The sequence below is a fragment of the Numida meleagris genome, chromosome 1 (genome assembly GCF_002078875.1).
Source record: "Numida meleagris isolate 19003 breed g44 Domestic line chromosome 1, NumMel1.0, whole genome shotgun sequence".
NCBI classification, from domain to species: Eukaryota; Metazoa; Chordata; class Aves; order Galliformes; family Numididae; genus Numida; species Numida meleagris.
In genome coordinates this window covers 23,287,600-23,311,898 of record NC_034409.1, presented here as the reverse complement: position 1 = coordinate 23,311,898, position 24,299 = coordinate 23,287,600, and the positions used below count along the sequence as shown (strand labels likewise).

Sequence of the window (24,299 nt, the reverse complement as noted above, 5' to 3'; positions counted from 1 at the left end):
AGGCTGTTCAGAAAAATCTTAAAATAGACAGATTACTCAGCCTTCATAAGAATGAAAAGATGTTAAACAATCTTTCCAAAAGCCAAAAAAGGAAACAAAAAAAATATATGACTCTTGTTTGCTTGCAGTTTGGACTTCCTCTCCCATTGCACGTGTGTGAGTATACGTACACTATGTAAGAAAACACAGATGCAAAGTGAATTTAAAAACACTACAACAGAACTCCAAAGACAATTGCATTTGAAGGAAAGGGAGCCACAGGCAAGAACTAGAGAAAACAGATGATCCAAATGCACATTAAGAAGCAGGAAAAAGGACCTCAAAGTAACTTTACACAAGAAAATAAGATTGTAACAGATTTTGGGGAGTGGTACTTGAAGAGCAGGTTGTTTCTGTAGATAGCATGCAAGATGAACGAGTACTCAGTATGAGTACTGGCTGACCTCTCCTCCCTTTATCTTGACCCCTCTCAACTGAATTTTAAGCGCTCCCTTCACTTAAGGGAGGTAGGAAATCTTGAATATCCTTGCAGTATTTGAACAAAAGCAAGCCTGTCTGCTACAAGTTAAGTCTATATGAGCTGCTATATCTTTTTGTTCGTAGGTCTTAGTAACAAAAGTAATTGGGTGAAATGGGGAAGAAGAAAGGTTTGGGAAAGTCATCTTCCACACAATTTGTCAATCTTTTAAAAATGACAGTGTTCTCCCAGTTCTTTAGCAGTTTTGCTTTAATGGGTTGCTCCCAGTTACGCTCACTGAGGCTCCGTAAGTACACTATCTAACAACTGCCTGAACAGTAGTAACAAAAAAAAAAAAAAAATCAGGACTAATTTCATCAATAAGGCTAATGTGCAATCCTCCTGGAAAAGAAAGTAGTGCTGACTCCTAGGGAAGTCAACAGCTGTTCTTTTCGCAATGTTAATTATCGCTTTTGATTAAAGTGCAGTGCATCAGAATGTCAAGACTGCTCACAAATGTATAGGGTATTCTACTGAAGCAAAGAGCCTAAGGTAATACTTTCTTGTAGTATTATACTGGCAATGAGATCTTATTTTTATAACTGCTACACCTTCTGTCTAATGAAATCAGCTTCTCAAATGCTGTACTAATGAATATTACCTTTACTAACAGGCTTTACAGCTTTCAAACTGTCTGTAACCATTCAGGAAGTTTCAGATACTATATTTAAGAAGTGCATAGCACTTTTTGTTTGCTGTGTGGGGCAGGGAAGAAGCCCTTAATTCATCATTTCCTTATTCGTTCATCATCTTACGTGATTAGTAGCAAAAGATCACGTCATGGCACCGTAAGCAGCCTCTGCAGATAAGCCAAAGCATTTGTAACCAGCTGTTCCCTCTTAGACCATCCCAAATTCTCAAACAAGTTTCAGTTAACTGGCAGAACAGGAGTTGCTGTTCCATTTATGTTTACTTTAAAACCTTTTATTATTGTCACAACTTGTTAAAGCTGTCCACACCTTATTCCACAAATGACAAAAGTTGGATAACAGTGAGCGTGCTTACCTGCTATTCTCATGTTTAGTCTTCAGCCACGTAATGACACTACTGCATTAAAAAAAGCCACCTAGAGAGGAAAAAAAGAAAAAAGTAATTGTAATTGCAATCAAATAAGCAATTTCATGATGTGTTAACTGTGGAAATACCATGGGTTTTCTAGCCTGGAATAGTAATGATGATTGTCCTGAAGACTTAACTTTTAACACAGTAAAGGGAAGAAGATACAAGATGGATCTCTTGCAATGGTATCGCTTTTCTTTGTTACTCTATTAAACAAACCATCTTAAAAGCTATTACTTTAATTTCATCAAAATTACTACAAATTCTGTTAATTAACCTGTGGCAAATATTTAACAGTTCTGCATCTAAGCAGGCTTTAATTCCTTAAGGCTTTGAGTTAAAAGCAAGCAATTCCATTGGTGCTGTTCCAGAACTCTAGTGACATCTGGGTGTTAAGTTGATTTTCAGTAATCTAATACAACAAAACATACTCGAGAGAAAAGATCAAGCATTTTGTCCTTTGGGATACTGCACAAACTATGTTCAATGGAACTGAAACACCCACGTATTACAGAAAAGCACCAACGCATCTGTCACACACAGCTGCATCCAGAAGATTCACCTTATGGTCAATGGAGGCAGAAGAAACAACCCTAGAACTACTTATTTCAGAGTAAACTGAAAATCACTGCCTGTGAGCACAGGCCACATAAACACCCTCAAGTTTCTTCTTTAGAATCCACATGAAGTCAGCTGAAAGGTGCCACAACCTCCAGAGTCTCCTCACAGGCCCCACCTCCTCCTCACAGCTCTGGGGCTGCACCCAGTGCTTCACCCTCTGCTGCTGCTGGCTCCGTTCAATGGCACAGTCCTTGGCCGCACCAGGCACATCCCACACAGGCTCTGTACAAGTCTGGCAAGGCTCCCCTTACTCCTCATTCAAGGAGTGCAAAGCAGCCAACCATGTGTGGCCCCTGGGCACCCCCAGCACTGCTGTGGTGTCCCACAGATCAGGTCTGGCAAACACAGCAATCTTCACTGACAAAGTACCATAAATCCATTAAAACAGCAGTTCATTTTACTGTATTTAAACAGGTTAAGCACATAATTTATTTTTTAAATGAAGTGAAGTTAAATTTTGCTTGGAAACAAAGCAGTTCAAGTAGCACACTACTACCTCTACTCTTATGATCATATGAAAAGAACTCTCAGTTACTTTCAAAAATATTTGAGGTCTTCAGACAAGTAACAGCCTGCAGTCAGCATGGCCTTCTGAATACTAAAAAAAGTGTTTCCAAATTTAATTTGCATTTTACTGCATGTTTGCATTTAGTATGCAAAAAGAAAGACTGGCAAGCATACCGTAATCTTGTTGGATTATCTATGCCAAGGCTGAACTTGAACACATGTAAGAATCGTTTTAATTGAAGGAGGTGTCCCACACCCACCTAACAAAAGCCGCAGCATCCCTAATGTTCTGCAGTCCTACTCCACAATTCTAAAAATCAAAAAAACCCACCAACCTATCTTTAGAAATTATTTGAAAAAGCTATTACCAGAAGTCAGGAAATGCAAATCATTTGATAACATCACCAAAGCCCAGATAGTTCTCATAGTCTATGCCAGGGAGGAAAACATAATTAACTAATGTTTTGCCTTCAATTGAATCAGTATCTTTAAGGTCAACCATCTATGTGCCTAGATACTCTTCACCAAAAACACCATCACTATGATCCACTGCTTACAGTTTATTTAAAAGATTATCTCATACCATGTCCTTAATATGCTATATCTGTTATATTTATATCCACTTGTATTCTATAGCCATAGTATCTTTTTTCAGTGAAAGATCCATATTTGTCTGTCTTCTAAAAAGGTAAAGAGAACCTGGCATTTTACATGTATCTCTAATACCTTACTTCTCCAGGCCTGCACAAGCAGAACCCACAGCACTCATCTTGCTTCAATTTCTGCAGCGACGTCATTCTGATGACAAGAGAAACATCCTTGGGTAATGATACAAATAATTAAAAGCAGTGACCAACTGATATGACAAATTCATTCAAACGTTAATGAATATAATTATTCTAAGTTATTTTTTCGTCTTCCCCACCCTTGGAAATTTACCAAGTTTGAATAACCAAAAGATTGTTTAAGTTCATACTGAAAAAATAGTTCCCTCTTTTCATCAGATTAGAAACAAAAATTCAAAACAAACATATCATGCAACCTCGACTGCAGAATGCCTTCATCCCAACATCTGTGTCCATTGACCCCAGTCATCATTTGCTGCAATCAGATAAGATGCTTGTCTTAAATTTCAAACGTTTCCATGATTTGGAAAAAATGAAAAGTATTATGCCTCAATTTGAAAGAAATTTAAGAAGTTACATACTCCTTTCCTAAATAAGGGCACACTATATTTTATTACCAAAAAGTGATTTTTTTTTCCCCTTCAATCTATAGAATAAGTACAGGAACAGTGCAGTGCGGACATACGTTGCATGGAATTTTCCAAGTGCAAGAGAAGTTAAGAACACCATGTTCTTTTCCAATACAATATTATCTTACCACATTATTTTTAATTAAAGAACAGCCCATTAGCCATTATGAACACTCACTGACTGTCACTCTGCGTCGTTAGATTTCCTAATTGGAATTTAGACATGATATAAAAGTGGATTAGGAATTTCTAACAGTGCTTACTTTGAGATAGTTTTAAAACATTAGAAACAAGTACGAAACTAAGCTAGCTCAGACACATAAAAACAGCAACAACAACATTCTTTCAAAATTAGGTAAAGCAAAACATTTAACCAACATTAAAAACCAGCCAAAAAACCCACTATTTTTCCTCCTGTTTGACATAACACTCCAATCAAGCAGGGACACAAGCATTACAACCCTAGTATCTTCTTGCCTTACAAGTGTCATTGATAATATAAGCAACCACTTCATTATGATGTAAACATAATTTATTTCTGTCAGGCAGTACAAGGCTCATATTTACCATATCTAGTGTGCAGGAGGTGCTGTCTCTAACAGGATCTACAGGCAGACAGTTGAAGACTAAAGCAGAACCCGTTACAAACAAGGGCCTGGAAGAGTACATGAAACAGACAACAAAAGTGAACAACAGCTCTAAGTCAAAAGCAGGTGAAACTGGGGAAGCATTATAGTGCACAATTGTAAAACATGGATTTTTTTTTTTTTTCTTTCCCCCCAGACTGTTTTCTCACTGCAGTATGTTAAGGTACATCAGTCAAAGAATACAACTGGGATGGTGAAAAGGCACCAAACCATTCATTTCAAGTGCCTTGAAATAAAAACCTATCCACAGAAGAATCTAAAACCAGTGTTTTCAGAAGCTGGTTTTCTTCCACTTCAAGGAATTTATTATTTCCCAAATGCTATACTAGAAGGAGGAACAATAATTGCAGGTTTACATCTACCATGGACGGGAGCCAAGGTGTTCTAACAGTCAGAACAAATTCTACTTATAAACAGTACAGTCAAATCTCTGTACTTGGCACACGCTTTAATCCGTAAGATGAACATCACCGCAGATTTCCTATTGCCTACTAAATTTCCAGTGTTCCTACTTTGTCAAAAGAAGTCTTGTGCAATTTCTCACAAGGCCTGAGGACCACACTTTCCTTTTCTTTCATTTCACTAATTCACTAATTTGTTCACTAATTTCACTAATGGTGCAGGCATGTCTTCTCTTCAGAACAACCCTTACCTGTTGAAGTTCCTGTCACCTGTAAATGCCAGTTTACACAACCCAACATTTATAGAACCATCGGTGGCAAGAAGTTCAGACCAGTGCTCTCTCGACTACAGGAAGTCATATCCACACCCTGAACACTTTAAAGAGCATAAAAATAAGAGTTTGTGGTCTACAGGCTGTTAGACCAGAATAGTGTCAGTAGCTGGCTGATATTTTTCTTGTAGAGTCTAGATGATATCAACCTTCAGGCAAGACCAGCTATTCGGCCATGCTGACTCAGTAACATGATAAAATTCCAGTATCTGAAACTGAAGCACTGAGTAGCAAAAAGATAAGAGGAGAATGCTTTGTTAGGTAAACTGACACAGAAAGTTCCCTGAAGTGGCAGAATCTGATCTACTCATTGAAAAAAAAGTAGCAGAAATACAGCAGCCAAGTAAGAACCCACATTAGTGAGTTTAGACACTCTTCCTTCACTACCGCTAGGTGCACAGGTTGAGTAACAACTCCTTCAGAACAGAAAGCAAAAGACACACAGTTCAGTGAACTGGAGAAGCCAAGAAGTTATCCCATCATACCATTGTCCAGATCACCGCATGAAGCTGCACACCCATCCATGCAGAAAAGAGCTATTTATTCTGTCTGCAAAGTACTAGGGAATGGATATGTGGAAAGACAGTTGGGAACTGAGGTTACTGTTTGCTTATTTCTCCTCCACCCATCCTCATGCACTGCATTTTGTCCTGAGGCAGGGGCACTTTCCAGATGCTGTGATTTCCAGTGTCAAAGCCTTTCCAAGTAGCAGTCTAAAATGCAACACATAGCTTAACATAAAAGAACTAAAAGAAACAAACAAAAAACAGGAGATTAAAAAAAGAAAGAGAAAAGAAAGAGTAAAGTGCTTTCCGCACCTTCATGTTTTACCATTCACTCAGTTTCAGCGTTCAGCAGACTTCTGGTTTGTTGCTCCACTTTTTGATAAACTCGTGGGGGGGGGGTGACGATGAAAATCTGACAAACTCAGAATATACATCCACAGAGCTGCTGCATATATTCTTTTATATGGTAATACCAGCTTCAATCTATAGAGCATCAGATATCTGCTTTTAGAAGCAATCTGTCTTTCTGGAGGGAACTCTGCCAGAAACTTCACAAAGGAAACCTACACAGTAACTTCACTTAGAAAACTATAAGCCTATACTCCTGCCAAAAAATCATCATCAGATTTTATTAGACGTTCTGAATTACCTAATACGCTAAGACTGGGGACTTCCTGAGTTCAGGTAGTTGACACAATGCTCATCAAGCAAGTCATTTGCTTCCTAGAATCAGGGTGCAAGGGGAAATTGTTTTAAGTATGGCAGCCATTGAAATACAAGCACACATATAGGCACGCAAACGGTTTTGTTAATACTGTCACACCTACAATACTGAATGAAGCCCAGATTTCTGTAGTGAGAGGAATTCAATTCAGTGTGGTTAATTCTATATCAACCTTGCTCAATGTTCTTGGCCAGAGACAAGTGCTCTGGGACACATCTCATCTGGGCACAGCCTCTGCCCTACTTAGTTTTAAAGTCATCAACAGATTGCAAGTGACCAGAGCTTTAAGTTTTGTTTTTGTTTTTTTTCCCCCCAAAGTAGAATTGCAATAAATGTTTTTAATGGATAATAGAAAACAAGTAAATTAGCACAGTGCATTCCCATTTCCCCAGGATAACAGTACTTCTATCAGCAATTTGATAATGCATTTAAATAGCATTTATGAAACAGAAGCACAAAAACAAACAGAAATGAGAAACAAGAATAAAGAAGGTCAAGATAATTTTGAACCCTGACCTTCCTTGATTAGTGAAAGGTGCAAAAAAATCAGCAGTGGTATTTAACAAAGCAGAAAGCAATACACTTCAAAAAGGTCATCAAGTGCAGCAAACAAGTAGCAGTAAGGTAAAAAAAAGGATCTGAGAGCATATAGCAGCTCTCTAATGTTAGGGTCAATGATGTGGTACTGCTGCAAAAACGGAACTGCTTGTTATGAACTGTACTGTGAACTGTATCAACAGGACTGCTGTGTGCAAAGCAAAAAGCAATTATTGTATTGTGCCTACAAGTCATCTAGACTCTCAACTGAGATTTAGGAAAAAATACATGCTGGATCTATCTTAAAGCATAATCCCCAGTGGAACAATCTAGATAACAATTACATAACCTAACAACCAAAGGGCTAAAAGAATCGGGTTTGCTTTGCAAGGCAGCATGGAGGCCAAGAGAGCATGCAACAGACACCCCAGTCTCTCACCACCAAGAAGTAATTTAAAAACTGTTTTAAAAGACGCTGAGATGGACCGTTCTTAATTGTTACAAATATGTAAAAAGCTGTCAGTAGCTAAAATGTTTAAAATAAAATATACATTCGTTTAAATAGTCCCATCCACGAGGTTAAACAAGAAAGGAATAGAAGGCTGTAAATCACTATAGGACTCAGGAGAAACAAGTGGCAGGCCTTCATAACCTGGGCAGCAGTCTGCAAAGTGCAAGTCAGCAGCTCCTTCAATAGTAACTCCATATTTCTACCCTACTACTTGCAAACCCGTAAGCAGATCAGTAATACTAACTCTGTATCAGCTTGAGATGCTTTGAATTAAATTCAGAGGGAATTTTTTCCTCACCTAAGCAAATGTTTTAGGAAAATGGTCAAATATTATTACTTCTGTTTTTACCTACTATATCTGTTATTATGCATATACTAATGTTATCTATAGCATTACCAAGTTCACAGGAATACAATTAGATGAGCAATCAAAATCAATTAGCATAGAAGGAAAAAAGCGACTTGAGCTGTTATTTTTATTTCTGAGTCACAACTAGATTAGGATAGAGTTTGCTTTTTGCAGCACAGACTGCCTTCCTCAGTGATCCGCAGATAGGCTTTTTTTCTCCTGTCAGAAAAAAAACATAGAAAAATGCCATCTGATGTTTTCAATACCTGGTGAAGTTCAAACAGTAAAGCAAACTTTTGTTTAACACAGCCTCTGTTAACAGATATTCCAGTCTGTTGTTTTCAAGCAGTTCAGAATGGTGGTGGTTTTCTACCCGAGATTACAAAGTGAACCATGTATTTCAGTGTTAGCTTTCGCTATATTTACCTGAGCTCTGGTTTTAAACCAGTGGTTGTGCCAACCTGAATTATTGCATCCCACGAACCAAACAGCTGAGACTACAGAAGTTATTCCAACTCTAACCTAGAGAAGGAATCTAAGCTGCAAACAGGATCCGTTTAAATACAAGACACATTTCTTTACCAAAATGACTGCTCATCCTTCTGCCAGACTAACAGTAGATTTCCACCACCTTTACAAAATGTATTTAATTTGAAACTGAACTGAACAGTAGACACAGAAAAGAATTATCTTAAAAAAGTAACTACAGTATTTCAATTTTTACTGTGTGATCATGCACCATTTGTGCCTTCTAATATGCCTCTCACCTGAGCAGTTTTTTTCCTACAATTACCCCTACATCCATACAAATTCCCTGAGGCTATGGCAGAACTCTACAGGGAGGTTGAAGGTTTGTCTGCACAGAACAACTTAGGGACAACTGATCCTACAAAAACGACACCACCTGAAGTGTATTCAGCTTGGTATTCTGACAACTCTCAACTAGACCTCAAACGTTTGGTTGTTGAAACAAGATTTTGCTTCATTTGGCAGAAGTAAAACTCAGACACCTTCAGCAGATGAAGCCACACCTAACTCCAAAATTAAAAGCAGGAAGTGCAACTGTAGCAGAATTACCTACCTTGCTCATACCCCTATGTGGTTTCACTTCTAAGAAAGGAAATACATCTGAGAAGAAACATGACTCTGCAAGTGTGGTTTGATACCTGATGTGCAAAACAAACGTTTCCCAAAGGAGGTGTCCAATTATTGACCAGCAAGCTCCTGCCACTGGCATCAACACAGCACTTCCACCTTGGGCAACACACATACTCCAAGTCTCACAAACAGGAAAATCCTCCTGAATCCTTGGAAGCCTGAGATAGAAGCACTAAGGTGTCCTGTTCCTGCTAAGAACGAAACTCCATCTACATTCCTTATATTAAAAGAAAAGGGCCACAGAACAGTCTGTTTCCAGAGCACTGTCAACTCTTCCTAATCCACACCTTGAGAACTCCTCCATAATATCACACAAAATTCACTGATGTGTATTTTTTTTTTTTTAAACAGGCCTTCAGTTATGATCCCTGAAATTCATGCTATTTAAATGCGACAAAGTCAACTGTCCATAGCTACTGATGGCCCTATTACAGGAGCTCCTAGCCTTAGTATTTCACAGGATTGGATAAAATTACACAGAGAAATTCAGATAGATAAAATTGTTGAGGACAAATTGCAAACCTCATTCACCTGCTTCACTTCTAGCTTCATCCCGCAGCAGTAGGTAAGTCTCAGAACAGAGTTATAACAGAGGAGGTAAGGTTTAACATTATTTCCTCTCACAAGATGAACTATTTTGTAACTGAAGCACTGCTGCAACTACCACCATTTCAAAACTACTGATTTGTTGTTTCTTAACAAAAAAAAAAAAAAAGCATCCACCTTGATTTCATCATACAGGAAAATCTGTATAATCTTTCCACACCAGCAATAAATAAATGTGTGATGCATCTACCTGCCAGATCATAAGGTCTTACTGGAGACAGTGTATTGCCACAATACAGTATATGTTTCAAATGTACAACAGCTTCCACAACTTCCTGGAATAGCAGGATAATGCACTGCTACTGTGCACCTTACTCCCTTCTTTACAGCAATTCTCAACAGAGCTACCAAACAGAAAGGTAATAGGTCTGAAAAACAATTAACGTACAAATAAATACTGTGACTTGATACAATCACATGTGACACCGCAGAAATTTGAGGCTACGGTTAGAGCATGCCACTCCATCCCAGTGCCCGTTTTGAATGGAGGCATCACAAAAGCAGAACAGAAAAAGAGCATTACAAATATTTCCTCTGCAGGTCCAAATTTATTGCAGAATGGTAGAGCTACTTTCTTCGCATTATTATCCACACAAGCACAACCAAATTCTACATACTAACTCTAAGATGTCGGAATGATTTCATCATCTCATGATTGAGATTCACGCACTGCACAGAATGCCACATTGACCTCACCACAGAGCTGCACTCTGACACTGCAGAGCCATGCAGGGAGCTCTGAGGGATTCTGAAAGGCAGACAGCATTATGGGTACTGAGAGCAGCAAAGGACACCAACACAGACAAGAGGGAAAAAAAAAAATACTACTAATCATTTAAGCTTCTTTAACAAAAGGTCAGCATGAACTGAGGAGGCTTTATGTGGGAGAAGAGCTTTAACCTTTGCTCAGCAGCAAGCTGATCTCACTAGGAAGCTGGGATGCGTCTCTGAGGAAAGCACTCCACAGCAACAGCTGCTGCTCAAAGCACTGTTGGTATCTCTCCTTCCTCTAAGGGGCAGAGGATCCCCCGCTATACCACTGAGCCCATTCTCACCTGCCACACACGGCTGCGTTGGCTTTGGCCCCTTGTTGATTGCCACCAGCTGTGGAGAGCACCTGCAGGGACAGCATCAAGCATCAGCTCTGGGAAGAAGGGGCAGAAGAGCACAGCAGGACCAACACACAGCGGGGCACTACAGGACACTGCACTATAGGGTCACGTTGCAGATATCAGATTGCTGTCAGTAACTAATAACCATCACTCTCCATGATAGGCTTAGAATGGCAGGACTCCTGAGGTACAGGCAAGTCTGTGCTCCTGGTTCATGTTAGCAGAGAACCATTTGTGAAAGATGGAGTGGAAAACACTCAGAAATGGAAAGGAACTCCTTTACAGCTCCAGTGACTCACTTATTTCTATAGAAGATATACAGAGACAGCAAGAAATATTGCATTTCTAGACTGGAGCACAAAAGTACCAGAACAAAAAACCATAACCACCTTCTGACTGGGTGCAACCTTCCAGCTGCCAACACTGAGCACATCAGCCACAGAACCATAGAATCGTTACAGCTGGAAAAGACCTCTAAGATAATCAAGTCCAACCATCGACCCACAACCACCATGCCCACTAAATCACCATCCTTCGGATGGAGCCCAACCTGGAGGTGCTCAGCCCCATTACAGTGGTACCAACGCTCCTCTGTCCCAAGTCCACCTAGCTGAGACCTTCACTTGCTATTTGGGCTTTCATTAGGAGAAAATCTTCCTTTCAGAAGCCAGCACTAAAGCTAAGCCCTTTCTGGTCCTCACATAAAGGCTTGAAAGGAATCTATGGGCTGCAGTGCCTTCGGCTGAATGACTGTCACCTTTTCTACATTACTTTTTAAGCACGTCTCTTATTTTTAGAAAGACAGACGTTTTCTCCTATAACACAGTGATAAACCGGCTCAATAGTCTTTTAAGTAAGATCACAAAGTAGCTTTATCCTACATATCCTAACTGTTATTAATATGTTGACAGAGAACACGTGCCTTCTCTAGCACTGATCCAGGAACAGGTTAGAAGCTCTCTAATGGCAGTAGTACGAGCTTTCACCAGCTTAAATGTTTGTTAAATGATGAATCAACTAACTAGTGATATCACAGCAGATTAAGAAAAAGGTCTCTCCTGCTGTTATTGAAAGGGCAGGAGAAGGGAAGAAAGTCTACCAACCACAGTAAGAGAGCAAGTTTACTGAAGAGAAGGGAGGCTGTAAATGTCACCTATTTTGACATTAATGAAGATTTTAACTGGATTCTCAAGACATTCTCAAGAGAACTACTGTGTATGTTTTGTACATATAAACACAATGTAAACTTTCACCATTAAAATTGATTCAACAGCTCCACAGATGAAATGCAAGAGATAGTACACTCCAGCCACTCCAGCAGCTCCCTCCACCCTAGTAGTCTTACAAAGCTGCTTCTCTCTTCCACAAAATCTCACCCATATCCTCTTGGTACTGAGCTCCAACAAGAACTAGATAAAGTTAAGTTGCTCTGTTTACAAATGAAGATACAAATTATTCAAAAAGCACCCCAACTAATAAAGGGCAGAATTACAGACATAAATTATACAGAACAAGATTTCTTTCTTTTAAGAAAGAAAATAAAGTCTAAGTCCTCTCGGGATGCATGTACCGTTAGGAAAAACATGACAAGGCCCTGCTTGGATTCGTAGTTAGTCACAACCCTTCAGAAGATCAAGTTGGAAGCCAGATCCTCTAGTTATTGTTTATAAATGTTTTAGCATCCAAATTGAAAATGATGATGTATAAAAAAAACAAAGTTTTAAGCAGCAAGTTTCCTCTTCATCCCTATCATGTCACTAGGCATCAGGTCTGGGTAGCACTACAAAATGTGAACTTCAGGAGTTAGGCTGGGTCCACCCGTCTTCCAGCGTATGTCATGAGATTTTGCTCACTGATGAAGAAAGTTAACCAAGTAAAAGGGAATTAATGAATATACATCTGCCAGATGTATATAGATCTGCCACAACATAGCAGGAACAGGCTGTTAGATTTGCCCAGACATCTCATGAAGCTTCACTTAAGAAGGTAAGATTACTGAAGCTATTTCTGACTACATTTTTCTTGAAGCAAAACAGATGATTTATGAACCTCCTGGGGAATGAAATCATTCCCAGATAAATCATTCTAAACTATAAAACAATCACAGTAATTCCAGTGCTGCTGATAGCAAAGTGATTGTCACAGGCTCATGCAGCAGGCCACTGGCTGAGCAAACATGCACGTCTACAGTAATTAGACCTTAAATCCTCAACGTCCGTAACAGATTTTTGTGAGAAACCTCAAAACTGAACATACACATCAATTCTACTTGAATAATTTGAATCTTAAGCAGCAAGTTCCCCATGTCTGCTAGACATTCATCTTATGGACGCTTAATTTTATGCTACAAAATAACCTATAATCAAAGTAGTATTTTTGCAACTTACACAGTACAATCCATCTTGGGGTCTTATATACGAGAGGGACTTTCTATATGCTATGCTGGCATTCTGAACAAAACCAGAAACAAAACATCCAGCAGGAACAGCTCACCTTTTAAACATCAGCTTGTTGAAGTTCCATTAAATTCTCAAACTCTTTCTACATTATGACCCTTTTCTTAAAGTGCTGAAAACATTCTCTTTATAAGTAGAGCCTGCACACCCTGGACCACTCGGGCTGCATCTAGAGAGGCTAGGCAGCAATTTGCGGGCACTGCGAGGTAACTCTGCTATTTAGCTATCCACTCTGCACTCACTGTGACATGGTCACAGCTGGAAGAATGGCCTGCCGCAAAGCGAGCACCTCCTCCATCCTCAGGCCGTGAGACTTTATCACAAGACACACCAAGCTGTTAACATAGGAAGAGCCTGCATCAGGCTTAAAGCAAGTTACAAAACCTGTTTCACACACAGAAAACCGTGACAGCCAACAGACCCACAAGTGCTGCTGAACAGGACTGCCCTGCGGCTGGGCCCGGAGGGGGCTGCTCATGAGCTCCGGTCACACCCTGCCTACCTCACATGCTTTAAAATACAACAGTTGTGTATATACATTAACTAGCTGTTCCTGCTGTGGGTTTGGTTTCTTCCTATATTATTCTCCTGTTAGGATATCAGGATCGAGTGTATACTTTGTTAGACAAAAAGGAGCTGCCAGCTATGCGCACCTGCAAAGAACACTGGGGGTTCCAGGTGTGCATGGCGTGACAGGGCACGCATCTCTTATAAAGGTACTTCATATCTCTTACATACACGTATAGATACCAAAATGCAGACATTTCACAGAGCTCAGAAGTCGTTATTATCACTTAAACCACACAATCAGGCTTTTAAAGGTGAGAAAACGGAATGAGAGAGAACCGAGTTACACAGCCTGCCAGCAGCTCAGGCATAAGCACAGCTGGAGGTACGGCAGCACCCATATAACATAACCGTGCCTTTTCCTGCTTTAAAGGCTCAGAAGCCCAAAGCGAAGGCACGCAGGCAGCTCCGACAGGTACACTGCACCCTGGCTCCGCGGCACTCTGCCCCACCGGCTCGGCACGGCTTGCTGTAACGCTACCCTTACCGCTCTGCTCCAACAAGAGCTGCGCCTTACCTCACCTGTCAACGCCGCCCACCTCCCCACCACTCGAGAGAAGGAAGAGACCGCCGAAAAGGCAGACCTCTGTGCTCAGCCACTTTATTTCAGCTATAAAACGCTGCCCATAGAGGAAGCGGCTCGCTGTTCTCACCTCGGCGGGACGCTCAACCCCGGTGGCCGGCAGCCCCCCCAGCCCTCTCCGCCTCCCCCTACAGACGGCGGAGATCGCCGCTCCGTGACGGCCGGGGGGCACTCCCAGCGCCGCGGCTGTTCCACGCCGGAGAGAGCCCACGGGAGGGACCGGGACAGCTTCCACCGGAGGGAGGGAGGCACGGAGAGCCGCCCGGGGACACGCCGCTGGCACGGCAGAGAAGAAGGGGGCAGGGAGGGTAGACAGGGCCGGGAAAAGTTGCACCCACGAGGGAAACCGGGAGAGGGGGCAGGCGGCCAGCACCGGTCCGGCTGCCAGGAAAGGGGAGCTAGGCACTGCTGCCGGGACAGGAACCCCCGCCCCAGGAGCGGAGCGCGGGCACCGCGCGGAGGTCTCGGGCCCCTACCTGCGATGGGCGGCGACCGCCACGTCGCGCAGCGCCTCCGTTCCGCTCAGCGGCCGCGCAGGCTGCCCCGGCCCGCCCGCCGGCGACCGAGAAGGAAGCGGAGCTCTGCCGCCGTCGCACGGGCAGAGGAAGGCGAGGAGGCGGCGTGCCCGCCCCCTGCCGGTGGCGGACCGGGCCCGCGGCGGTGGCGCCGCCGTCTACAGCCGCTGCCTCTCGATCTGGGGAGGGTCGTCCTGACAGCGGGGTGTGGGGCTGGGCTGCTTACATTTGTACTTCTGCAGTCACGAGTTCAACGGAGAACAGCATGGGGCTGCGCGCACCTGGAAATGTTAAAATGACAGAACGGTTTGGGTTGGAATGGACCTTAAAGCCCATCCAGTCCCAACCTGCTGCCGTGGGCAGGTTGCCACCCCCAGATCAGGCTGCCCAGGGCCCCACCCAGCCTGGCCTCGAATACCTGCAGGGATGGGACATCCACAGCTTCTCTGGGCAGTCTGAGCCAGCGCCTTACTGCCCTCTGAGTGAAGAATTTTTTCCTTATATCCAATCTAATCATCTGCTCTCTTTCAATTTAAAACCAAAAAAAAATCCTTTTTTTTTTTTTTTTAACTCTTCATACAGAGCTGATCTGAGTTATTTCAGAAGAAGAATAGGTAATACCTTTCCCTTAGCTGTGCTTTGTGGTTGCTGTTTTATTTTTTCTCCTTTTTCTGTGCTGGTTTCCATCTAACCCCGCCATGAGTTGGTGCAGGCAGGCTGGCAGGGCACTCACAGTTGTACTTCGTGGAATAAGGGTTCTGTTCATGCAGCTCCCTCAGCTGGGCTGTTGCTGTGGTGTTCACAGAAAGCACTCAGCAGACAGCCAGACTCAATTACGTTGCTGTCAAACCACAAAGAGAGCATTTTTGCAAAATCAGTGTGGTGCTTCTCTTCTTTGTAGGGAACAGAGTCACAGCCAAAATATAGGGCATATCACTCAACATCAAAGTCCAGAAGACAAAAGGAAGTTTCCATGTCTTACTTTAACCATCTCTGGTCAACACATCTTTCTTTTGACAGGTTTAAAATAACACACTTTTATACCAGCTGCTCCTGGGTGCAGGATGCTTGTTTGAATGGCAGCCATGTAATTTCTTCAGCAAGTTCTCCTAAACCCATTAAAGTTTCAGTCATACAATAATGTCAGAAGGAGCAAAGAAATAGAAAAGAAGGACTTCATAGCTATTACTTCTAAATGTTTGCTATGGATATATCTTTATTTGACATTATTGCAGTGTTCCCCTGATTGTGTACCAGGTGACACTGCACAGCTGACTCATAAGGTCAGTGTGGTAAAGGAGGTTGGGTCTTTGATAAGGAAATGTTTGCAGTTGGAATAACCATTTTAAAAAGATAACATAAGTATCAAATTATTAAAAGAGGAAATAATATTATCTGCTCAGTAACCAATACCTCAGAATATATCTATCTCACAGTTAAATAAGACTTGAGAATGGCCGTGATTAAATAACAGCAATCATTTACATGACTGAAAAGGTGTTAACAACTCATGGAGCATGACGAGTCAGGGTTCTGCTGTTCTGTGGAAATACAGCAGCTGGCAGGAGCCCAAAGAGGGATTACTCCAGACCCACAGTGGCTGAGGAAGGCTGTCCAGGTGCCTGTGTGTGAGGCTACTATGCCCAGTGCTGTGATGAACTGAAGGTAGGCTGCTATTAATGACTCATTACCAAAGAATCACAGTCGGTCTTCGGTAAATCAGACCATTAGCTGAACGCAGTGGCATTACAAATGCAACCTTTGCACAAATTGTTTTTATCATTCGTTGCTGTATAGTGAAGTACTTCCACATTCTGGTTGTTATCACAACCACTGGTATTAGGGGGGTGATTTTAAAATATCACATGACAAATAACTGACTGCAGTGTGCAGTGCTCTGGGCATGTACAAGCGCCACTGTGACAAAGATACAATTGCTATGTGTCACTAAAGCTCCTGAACAAAAATTAGAGGAACTTGGGACAGCATTGAGCAATAATGACCCCTTTTTATGAATTAAGCCAAGGGAAGTTTGCTGACATGTATTAATTATACTGCTCATCTAAACAAGCCTCTCTTGTACAACGGCTACCCTGAAAGTAATGCATCCTATTTGTTGTAGTTTTCGTGTCAATTAATAGGAGGATTAATATTACTTTTGGAGCAATCTACAGATCCCTGAGAGGTTAACCCAGTTAACCTTTTTTTTTTTTTCCCTCAGGAAAAAAAAAGCAAAAACAACAACAACAACAAAAGAAAAACCAACAGTACTGTAAATATTTAATTTGCAAGTGTCAGACACCAAAGAGTCTTAAGAATTCACGTATATGGGGTCTGAAGAAAAATGAATTTGTTGGCCTAACCTGAAACTCGCACCTCAGATGCATTTCTTTGCTAGTGTCTATAGCATGTCTTGAACTTACTTTCTTGCATCTCTCACAGCTGTTAATTTTTACTGAATGAAATTATAGCACTGCATGATGTTCATTTTAAGAAAATGAAAACGTTGCCTTCAAGTAATTGCAGAAAAGTTAAGTAATACAGAATTACATAATTCCACATGCCTTATTTAACACCCCAAGGCTAATGGGTATAAATAAATAGAAACAAGATAAAGTATGAAAGCAAGCCATTTCAGGTACTTTATCTTCAGGCTGTTGATTATTGCTCCTGGCAATAGATGTTCTACTAATCAGTTACCAGTCTTGATTCTCTGTTCTGGTATAAAAGTGATTCCTGATGGCTTTTTAAAACTGCATTTTACTGTAAGCATAAACTTTACATTTATGTACTATAAACTGATGCTTCTGCCTTAGCTGATCTTACTGTGTGGTTTTGAACAAGCCAGCCTCAGAGTGCTGGCAGACACTTCACTTTCTGAAGCTTGGAAAATCTGTGTTATGAGAGTTAATGTTCTTAACATAGTAGCACTATCATAGGAAACGCTTATCTTGACATCTGATAGGATCAGTACAACAGTGCTATCTTAAATGAGTAAGATGCAGGCCCTAGGTAATCTTTAAAAAAAAAAAAAAAAGGAAAAAGGGGAAAAGAAAGAAGAAAAAAAACAAAGTAGAAATTGCTTAGAGAATGCTCCAGATAATCTTTATAGAAACAACTGAAAAATATGATTTTCACTGACTTATGAGTCACTTAAATGTAAATATAAATGGAAATGTATAAACACAACTTGAAGCCCACTCCTTTCCCCTCTCCTATCTCTTTCAAACAGGCAAGAACATGTATGGAAAATTGCTCCCTAAAAATTTCATAGCTTTCTTCCTGGTGTCACCTGTTTTCTATAACAATCTGAGTCCAGAGGATGGATTTGAACACCTCTAAAAGCCTTTTTGCCATTGATGCACTTATCCTGACCGTTATTTCACATCCTCTATTATTTCTATAGTAAATCAAAATCAACTCCTGGTGCAACCATATCAAAAGTTTCAAATCTTTTCCCTTTATTTATATCCATCTTTGTTTCAAGTTCAGTGCATCTGATTATGAAAGGAAATATGTATTTAAGTGGGCAAAATTCCACTGGCATCAGTATAATTGCAATTACTTAAATAACATCACAGTTACGCTAAAGGCTTTCTTTCTTCATTTTCTTCTGCATGAATACACCTACTATTATTTAACTCATCTATACTGACGACAGTATAGAACAAAGTCTTCTGTCAGTGCAGGACTGGGGAAACTTCCTATGCTGTTTGTTAAAGTTGAACATAAGAAAAGCTGCTCCTTTTATGTCGTGCCATTAACTTTTTATGAAATATAATATTCTTGTGAAAACAGTCAGTTTGATGCCAATGAAGAAAGGCCATTTTGCCATTTATACAGAAGTGGAAGGTAATATTTTTTTTTTCCTTTTTACCATATTGGACCAATGAATGTTTGTCTTGGCATCTGGTATGCAGTTATTAGTGCAGATGCAGTGAAATATTGCTGGCTTGAGGACTTACAAGCAATTTGCAGTGAGGTAGAGAACCAAATGAAATGTGCCTGCAGCGATCAAGAGCAAAATGGCAACCTCCTCCAACACTGCTGATCTGCAGATGTGGAGATCTTGTGGTTCTTGCCTACCACGTTACTGAATCTAAGCAGTCTCCTGAAGAGCTTTAGAAGTCCTTAAAATCACTGCTCCCATTTCAGATGAGTAGATTCTGAGGAGTACTTAAGACTGAGATCGTACCCATTCAGATCAAGAACAAGCATCACCAGCTGGAAGTTGTAGCTGTCCTGAGAGAGACACTGTACTGTGTGTATTCATGAGTTGCACTGTGGGAGGTCGTGAGCATTCATGTTCAGTGTTCTGCATTAACATGGTTTTCCACACCATGAAACTTATCCAGGTACCACACTTTCACATAGGAAGTACGTACAGCCTGTGTTCACGGTTATTAATGCTTTGTTTCAGCAAGATATTATTTCTGTTTATTTTATTAAATACTGTTCCTTATTTTTTTTTCCTTGCAGGCAGTATATTTAAATGTAAGATACCTGCTCCTTTATTAAATTTGATAATTGTATAGTAATGGGTTTTTAGTTTATATGAATCACTAATAAAAATGAGTGAGAAGCTAATAATATGCTTTACCAGTGCAGTAGAATTGCATTCCAAAAGCAGGTGAACGACACACGCACTTATATTGTCATATTTCCTATTGTGAGAGAATTGAAAGGTTTTTAAACCTCCGTCTGAAGGTTAATAACAGTAGTCCCTGCTAATTGTAACTTTTCTTCAGTTAACCTGTTTTGGCACAGTATCACAGTATCGCAAAACATGTTGAAAAGGCCACTCTGCTCAGGCCTTTCTGAAGTCAAGTTCTGATTATTTCCAAGGATGGAAACTCCACAGTCTGGGTTTTTTTAATGTTTAAATAAAATTTCCTCTATTTCATTCTCTGCCCATAGGTTCTTGTCCTTTCACTGAGAACCACTGAAAGCCTGCTTACATCTTTTTCACTCTCTGTCCTTGCCCCCCTCTTACACACATTGAGAAGATCCCCACTGAGCCTTCTCCAGACTAAGCAGTCCCAGCTCTCTCAGCCTCTCCTAGTATAACAGGTGCTCCAAGACCTCAATCATCTCTGTGGCCTTTTGGAGCATTCAGTCCAGTGCAACTGTGTCTTACTTGTATTGGGCAGCCCAGGGCTGGAACCCACACTACAGATGTGGCCTCATCAGTGTTGAATACAGTAGAAGGATCACACCCTCAACCTGTGGATGACACATCCTAATGCAAGTCAAGAAATTCTTGCCCTTCATTGCCATGAGGTCTTATTGCTAGCTCATGTTCAAATGTGCCCACTATGATTCCCAGGTCCTTCTCTATAGAGAAGCTGCTTTTCAACGTTTTCTGGTGCTTGAGCTAGTTCTCTCAAGCACAGGGCTTTGTGTATCCCTTAAGTTCATGGAATCTCATTTTGTGAGTTTCTCCAGCCTATTGAAGTCCCCCTGAATGGCAACAATCTGAAGTGTCAACAACTCCTCCCAATTTTGTATTATCAGCAAACTTGCTGAGGGTGCACTCTGTCCCACCATCTGGGTCACTAATAAAGAAGTTGAACAGTGCTGGACTCAGTATCAGTCTCATGTGTACACTGATACATCTGGGATAATGGTCTCCAGCTGAACTTCTCATTGCTTGTCACAACTCTTCTAATTCCTCCTGCAATCTTTAATTCCCCCTGTTGGTTATCCATGCTGCCTGCATGGATGTACTAGTACTTCAGATGGGCACCAAGTCACACTGATACGCCTAAAAAGTAATGAGAGCTTTCTTGATAATGCTGTGATACTAGTACTTGCTTATTTATGTGCATTTGCTTAATTGGGGCCCTTTCACCTTGTTCTGTTGATTATAAGGTGTCTTGTCCACATCATCCCATGCAATTTGCTTGCCAAAGTGGTCCACCACTTCCTTAGTTGATTGTGGGCCATCATCTTGTCATTTCCAGTTTAAAGCTCTCCTCACCAGGTTGCCCAGCCAGTTGGCAGTGTGACTTGTGCCCCACTTCATCAGGTGGCTCCTGTCTCTTCCCAGCTGTTACTGACACTCACAGAGCCCCACAGTCATAAAACAAAACAAAACAAAACAAATCGTTGATGCCAGTTGTTCAACCACCCAATGATCTGCAGCATCTATCAACATATCCTCAAACCCTTGATTTCTCTTCTGTACCAGGATCAAGGAGAAAACTGCCTAGGTCCCCCTGGCTTTGACCCTCACAACCTGTAATGTAATTGATATGCTCAATGCTTTCCCTTGCTAGTATTATTGCTGGTCACATGGAAGAGCAGCAGAGGATAAAAGTCTAAGTGCCCAACAAGTCTTAACAGTCTTAATTCAGTACCTCAGCTTCAAGCCTCATCAAGAAACAACCTCCCTTAGCCAGCAAGTGAGTCATAGAGACCTTCTCCACAGCAGGAAGTTTACCCCTACTAAGGCTTGCTTCTTCCCCCATGTGGTGCTGAGAGGTCAGGCTTTGCTGCTGCTCTGCTTTGCTGGACAGAGCCCCCAGCCCCTCAGCTGCTACCAGGGCTCTAAATCTACTTTACAGATGCAGATTTGCAGGTGGAACGCAAGCTGTCCTCCTGTTGCCAGTAGTCACATGCCTCTAGCCTCCACCATCATTTTGTTTTCCTCCCACTTGTGTAACTGCATGAGAAATGTGCACTATGATGGACAATCTGTCCATCACCACCCACCCCTTAGTGCTTAATCAAGAAAACAGCTCTTCCTGTCTTACCAGCCATGAACAGTTGTCACTAATTGCCACGTCTATGCATTTCTAGAGGGGAGAATCCCATCCTGTCAAGAAGCCTTCAAGGTGATGGGGCAAAAAGACAAGGGAGCTCAGACTTCAGGGTAGAGCCAGTACGATGTTGGGCCCTTAGGTGGTACTGTAATAAAAACATTAAACTTTATCCAGAAATAGAAAGCAACCTCTATAATTATGGATTCTGCCAGCTCACATACACATGTCAACAGCATGGATCTCATCCTTCTAAGCCTCAAATGATAAGTAAGAGAAAAAATGCAGAGACATTGATAACCACTCCATCCCTGCTGTTGTGCTTCGCTAGACCACAGAAAAGAAGTTGCATTCTTCACTGTTTATTGACAGGCATATCCCTGAAAAAGGGCTGACAATCTAGCTCTAATCGCAAGCCGTTACTGAACTGGTAACAGAGGTATCTGACTGGCTTAGAAAGTGAAAAATATAGCTTGCACAGCAATCATGCTTTGTTTCTACTGGAAGCAGATCGAAATGCAGCTGGCTTCAGGCCAGATTGATTTATCCAGAGACCAGATTAAGCATTTTCCAGCCTAGAATCAATAAGAACGAGAACTGTGAGAACCTCTGGGATTACTTGGAGCGTCACCTCCTCAGTTAACCCCTGTGCCCTCTGATACTCTTCACTTGTCATCTTCCTGCTGATATTATGCCTCTACAAATCTCACTGCAACTCCTGAAAGTCTCCAAGTCACTCAGCAACATTAACAGTGAATGCCGTAAGGCTCTGGCTCTGCTGGAGCTAGAAAACTCTACGTCAGAAGATCCTCGCAGTCCAGCTGGGGCAGAGGTTCAGCCTTGCTGAACAGTGAAACAAATGTAGCAGTGAGTTTCTGTTCATCTGGTGATAATCACTGGGGATTTCTGAACTCTGAAGGAAAAAAACATTTCTCACTGAGTACTTCCTCCTACTAGAGAGCTGACAGAGCCTCTGAAACACAGGCTGAAAGAGCTGGGGCTGTTCAGCCTGGAGAAGAGAAGGCTCTGAGATGACCTGACAGTGGCCTTTCAGTATCTAAAGGGCAGCTACAGGAAAGAAGGGGACAGACTCTTTTAGCAGGGTCTGTTGTGATAGAACAAGGGGAAATAGTTTCAAGCTTAAACAGGGGAGAATTCAGTTAGATATAAGGAAAAAATCTTTTACAGTGAGGGCGGTGAGGCACTGGAACGGGTTGCCCGGAGATGTGGTGGATGTCCTGTCCCTGGAGACTTTCAAGGCAAGGCTCGATCAAGCCCTGGGCAACCTGATCTATCTAGCTGTGCATGTCCCTGCTCATTCCAGGGGAGTTGGACTAGATGACCTTTAAAGGTCCCTTCCAACTCTAAGGATTCTATGATTCTATGAAACTCAGATGTTTTTGAAGGAGGCTTACCTCAATAGTCAAAGTAGTACGGTATGAGGTGCAGCCTGTTTCAACAACGATCTATTAAGCAAGGTATCCTGTCAGAACTGACACCTCCTTTTTGCAGCAGGGCACTCATTCCTCATACATAAAAACTTTTAATTGTTTCTCATGCTGCTGTAAAAGCCCAGTGCTACAGATTTTCTGATGCACACATGAATAAAAACAATATACATTTCAGTACATTTGTAAAAATATATATTTCCATATGATGACAAGTACAGATAGCTTAAATTTTAGTTCATATAATGACACTGGGGGAATACTTAACTCTGTTTCAAAGTGTTCATAGGAAAGAAAGAACTCATGAGATAAAGGAAGATGCAGCTTCTGAGTAATTCAGAAAAGGTACCCTTTGATGTCAGGGGTTTTCCTAATCTCCTTTTCTTGCATCTGTTCACAGTTTGTTGGGCTTGTATTCATGTCTCAACTTAAACACTTGTTTGTAGGCATGTTTTCCTGACTTTCATTCTCCCTCTCTGTTTTGATGTTGTTGTTGTTTCAATTTCTCTGAAACATGATCCCCAAACCTGGCCACAACTCTCCATTTCAGCAGTACCAACACAAAATTATTCATGGCACACAGCTCTCTTACATTACGGTTTTTTCCATTTTTGCCACATCAATCTTGTTGACTGACGTTAGGCTGTGGCTGTGTACAGCCCTTACATTCTCCCCTGCAGATCTGCTACCCCGTAGACTTTCCAGTGCTATATTTACATGTCTGATTTCTCTAAGCTGAACTATATTTACATAGCCGATTTCTCTAAGTGGAAGCCTGTCTTTTTTATACCATTTCTGCTATGTGTTAAGATCACGCTGAAGTTAATCCTATTTTCTAAAGTCTTTTGCATACTGGCTTCCTCTGTCTATTTAACAATGAGAGATACTCCATCACCTGCAGACTCAATGAAAGCCATGGGCCTTGGTTTTAGAACAAGGCTAACCACCGGGATAGCTCAGCACTGGATTTGGGCAATATACAGCTGAGTGCAGTTTCTTCTTTCAGTGTTGTACTGATGTCATAGAAATTTTCTCAAATCTCGTATGCTAAGATTTCTCACATGTCTCATGAAAGGCAAAGTCCAAAATGCCACTTGGTAGTGTGGCCAACTTCCACTGTTTTCCTC

At 41.4% G+C, this 24,299-nt stretch overlaps 1 protein-coding gene across 2 annotated transcripts in view; it reads right to left on the bottom strand.

Annotated features, from left to right (window-relative positions):
- Positions 1 to 15,081, bottom strand: part of FAM3C (family with sequence similarity 3 member C) — a 29,863-nt gene extending 14,782 nt beyond the window's left edge. Inside the window, exons 1-4 of one of the 2 annotated variants that reach the window (XM_021384820.1) lie at positions 14,925 to 15,081; positions 4,527 to 4,614; positions 3,431 to 3,502; positions 1,523 to 1,583 (exon numbers count right to left, since the gene is read on the bottom strand). In XM_021384820.1, coding sequence (XP_021240495.1) covers positions 1,523 to 1,535 — 13 coding nt within the window. In that variant the 5' untranslated portion in view covers positions 1,536 to 1,583; positions 3,431 to 3,502; positions 4,527 to 4,614; positions 14,925 to 15,081. The remainder of the gene's footprint in view (positions 1 to 1,522; positions 1,584 to 3,430; positions 3,503 to 4,526; positions 4,615 to 14,924) is intronic. The other variant, XM_021384819.1, reaches the window with a different exon arrangement.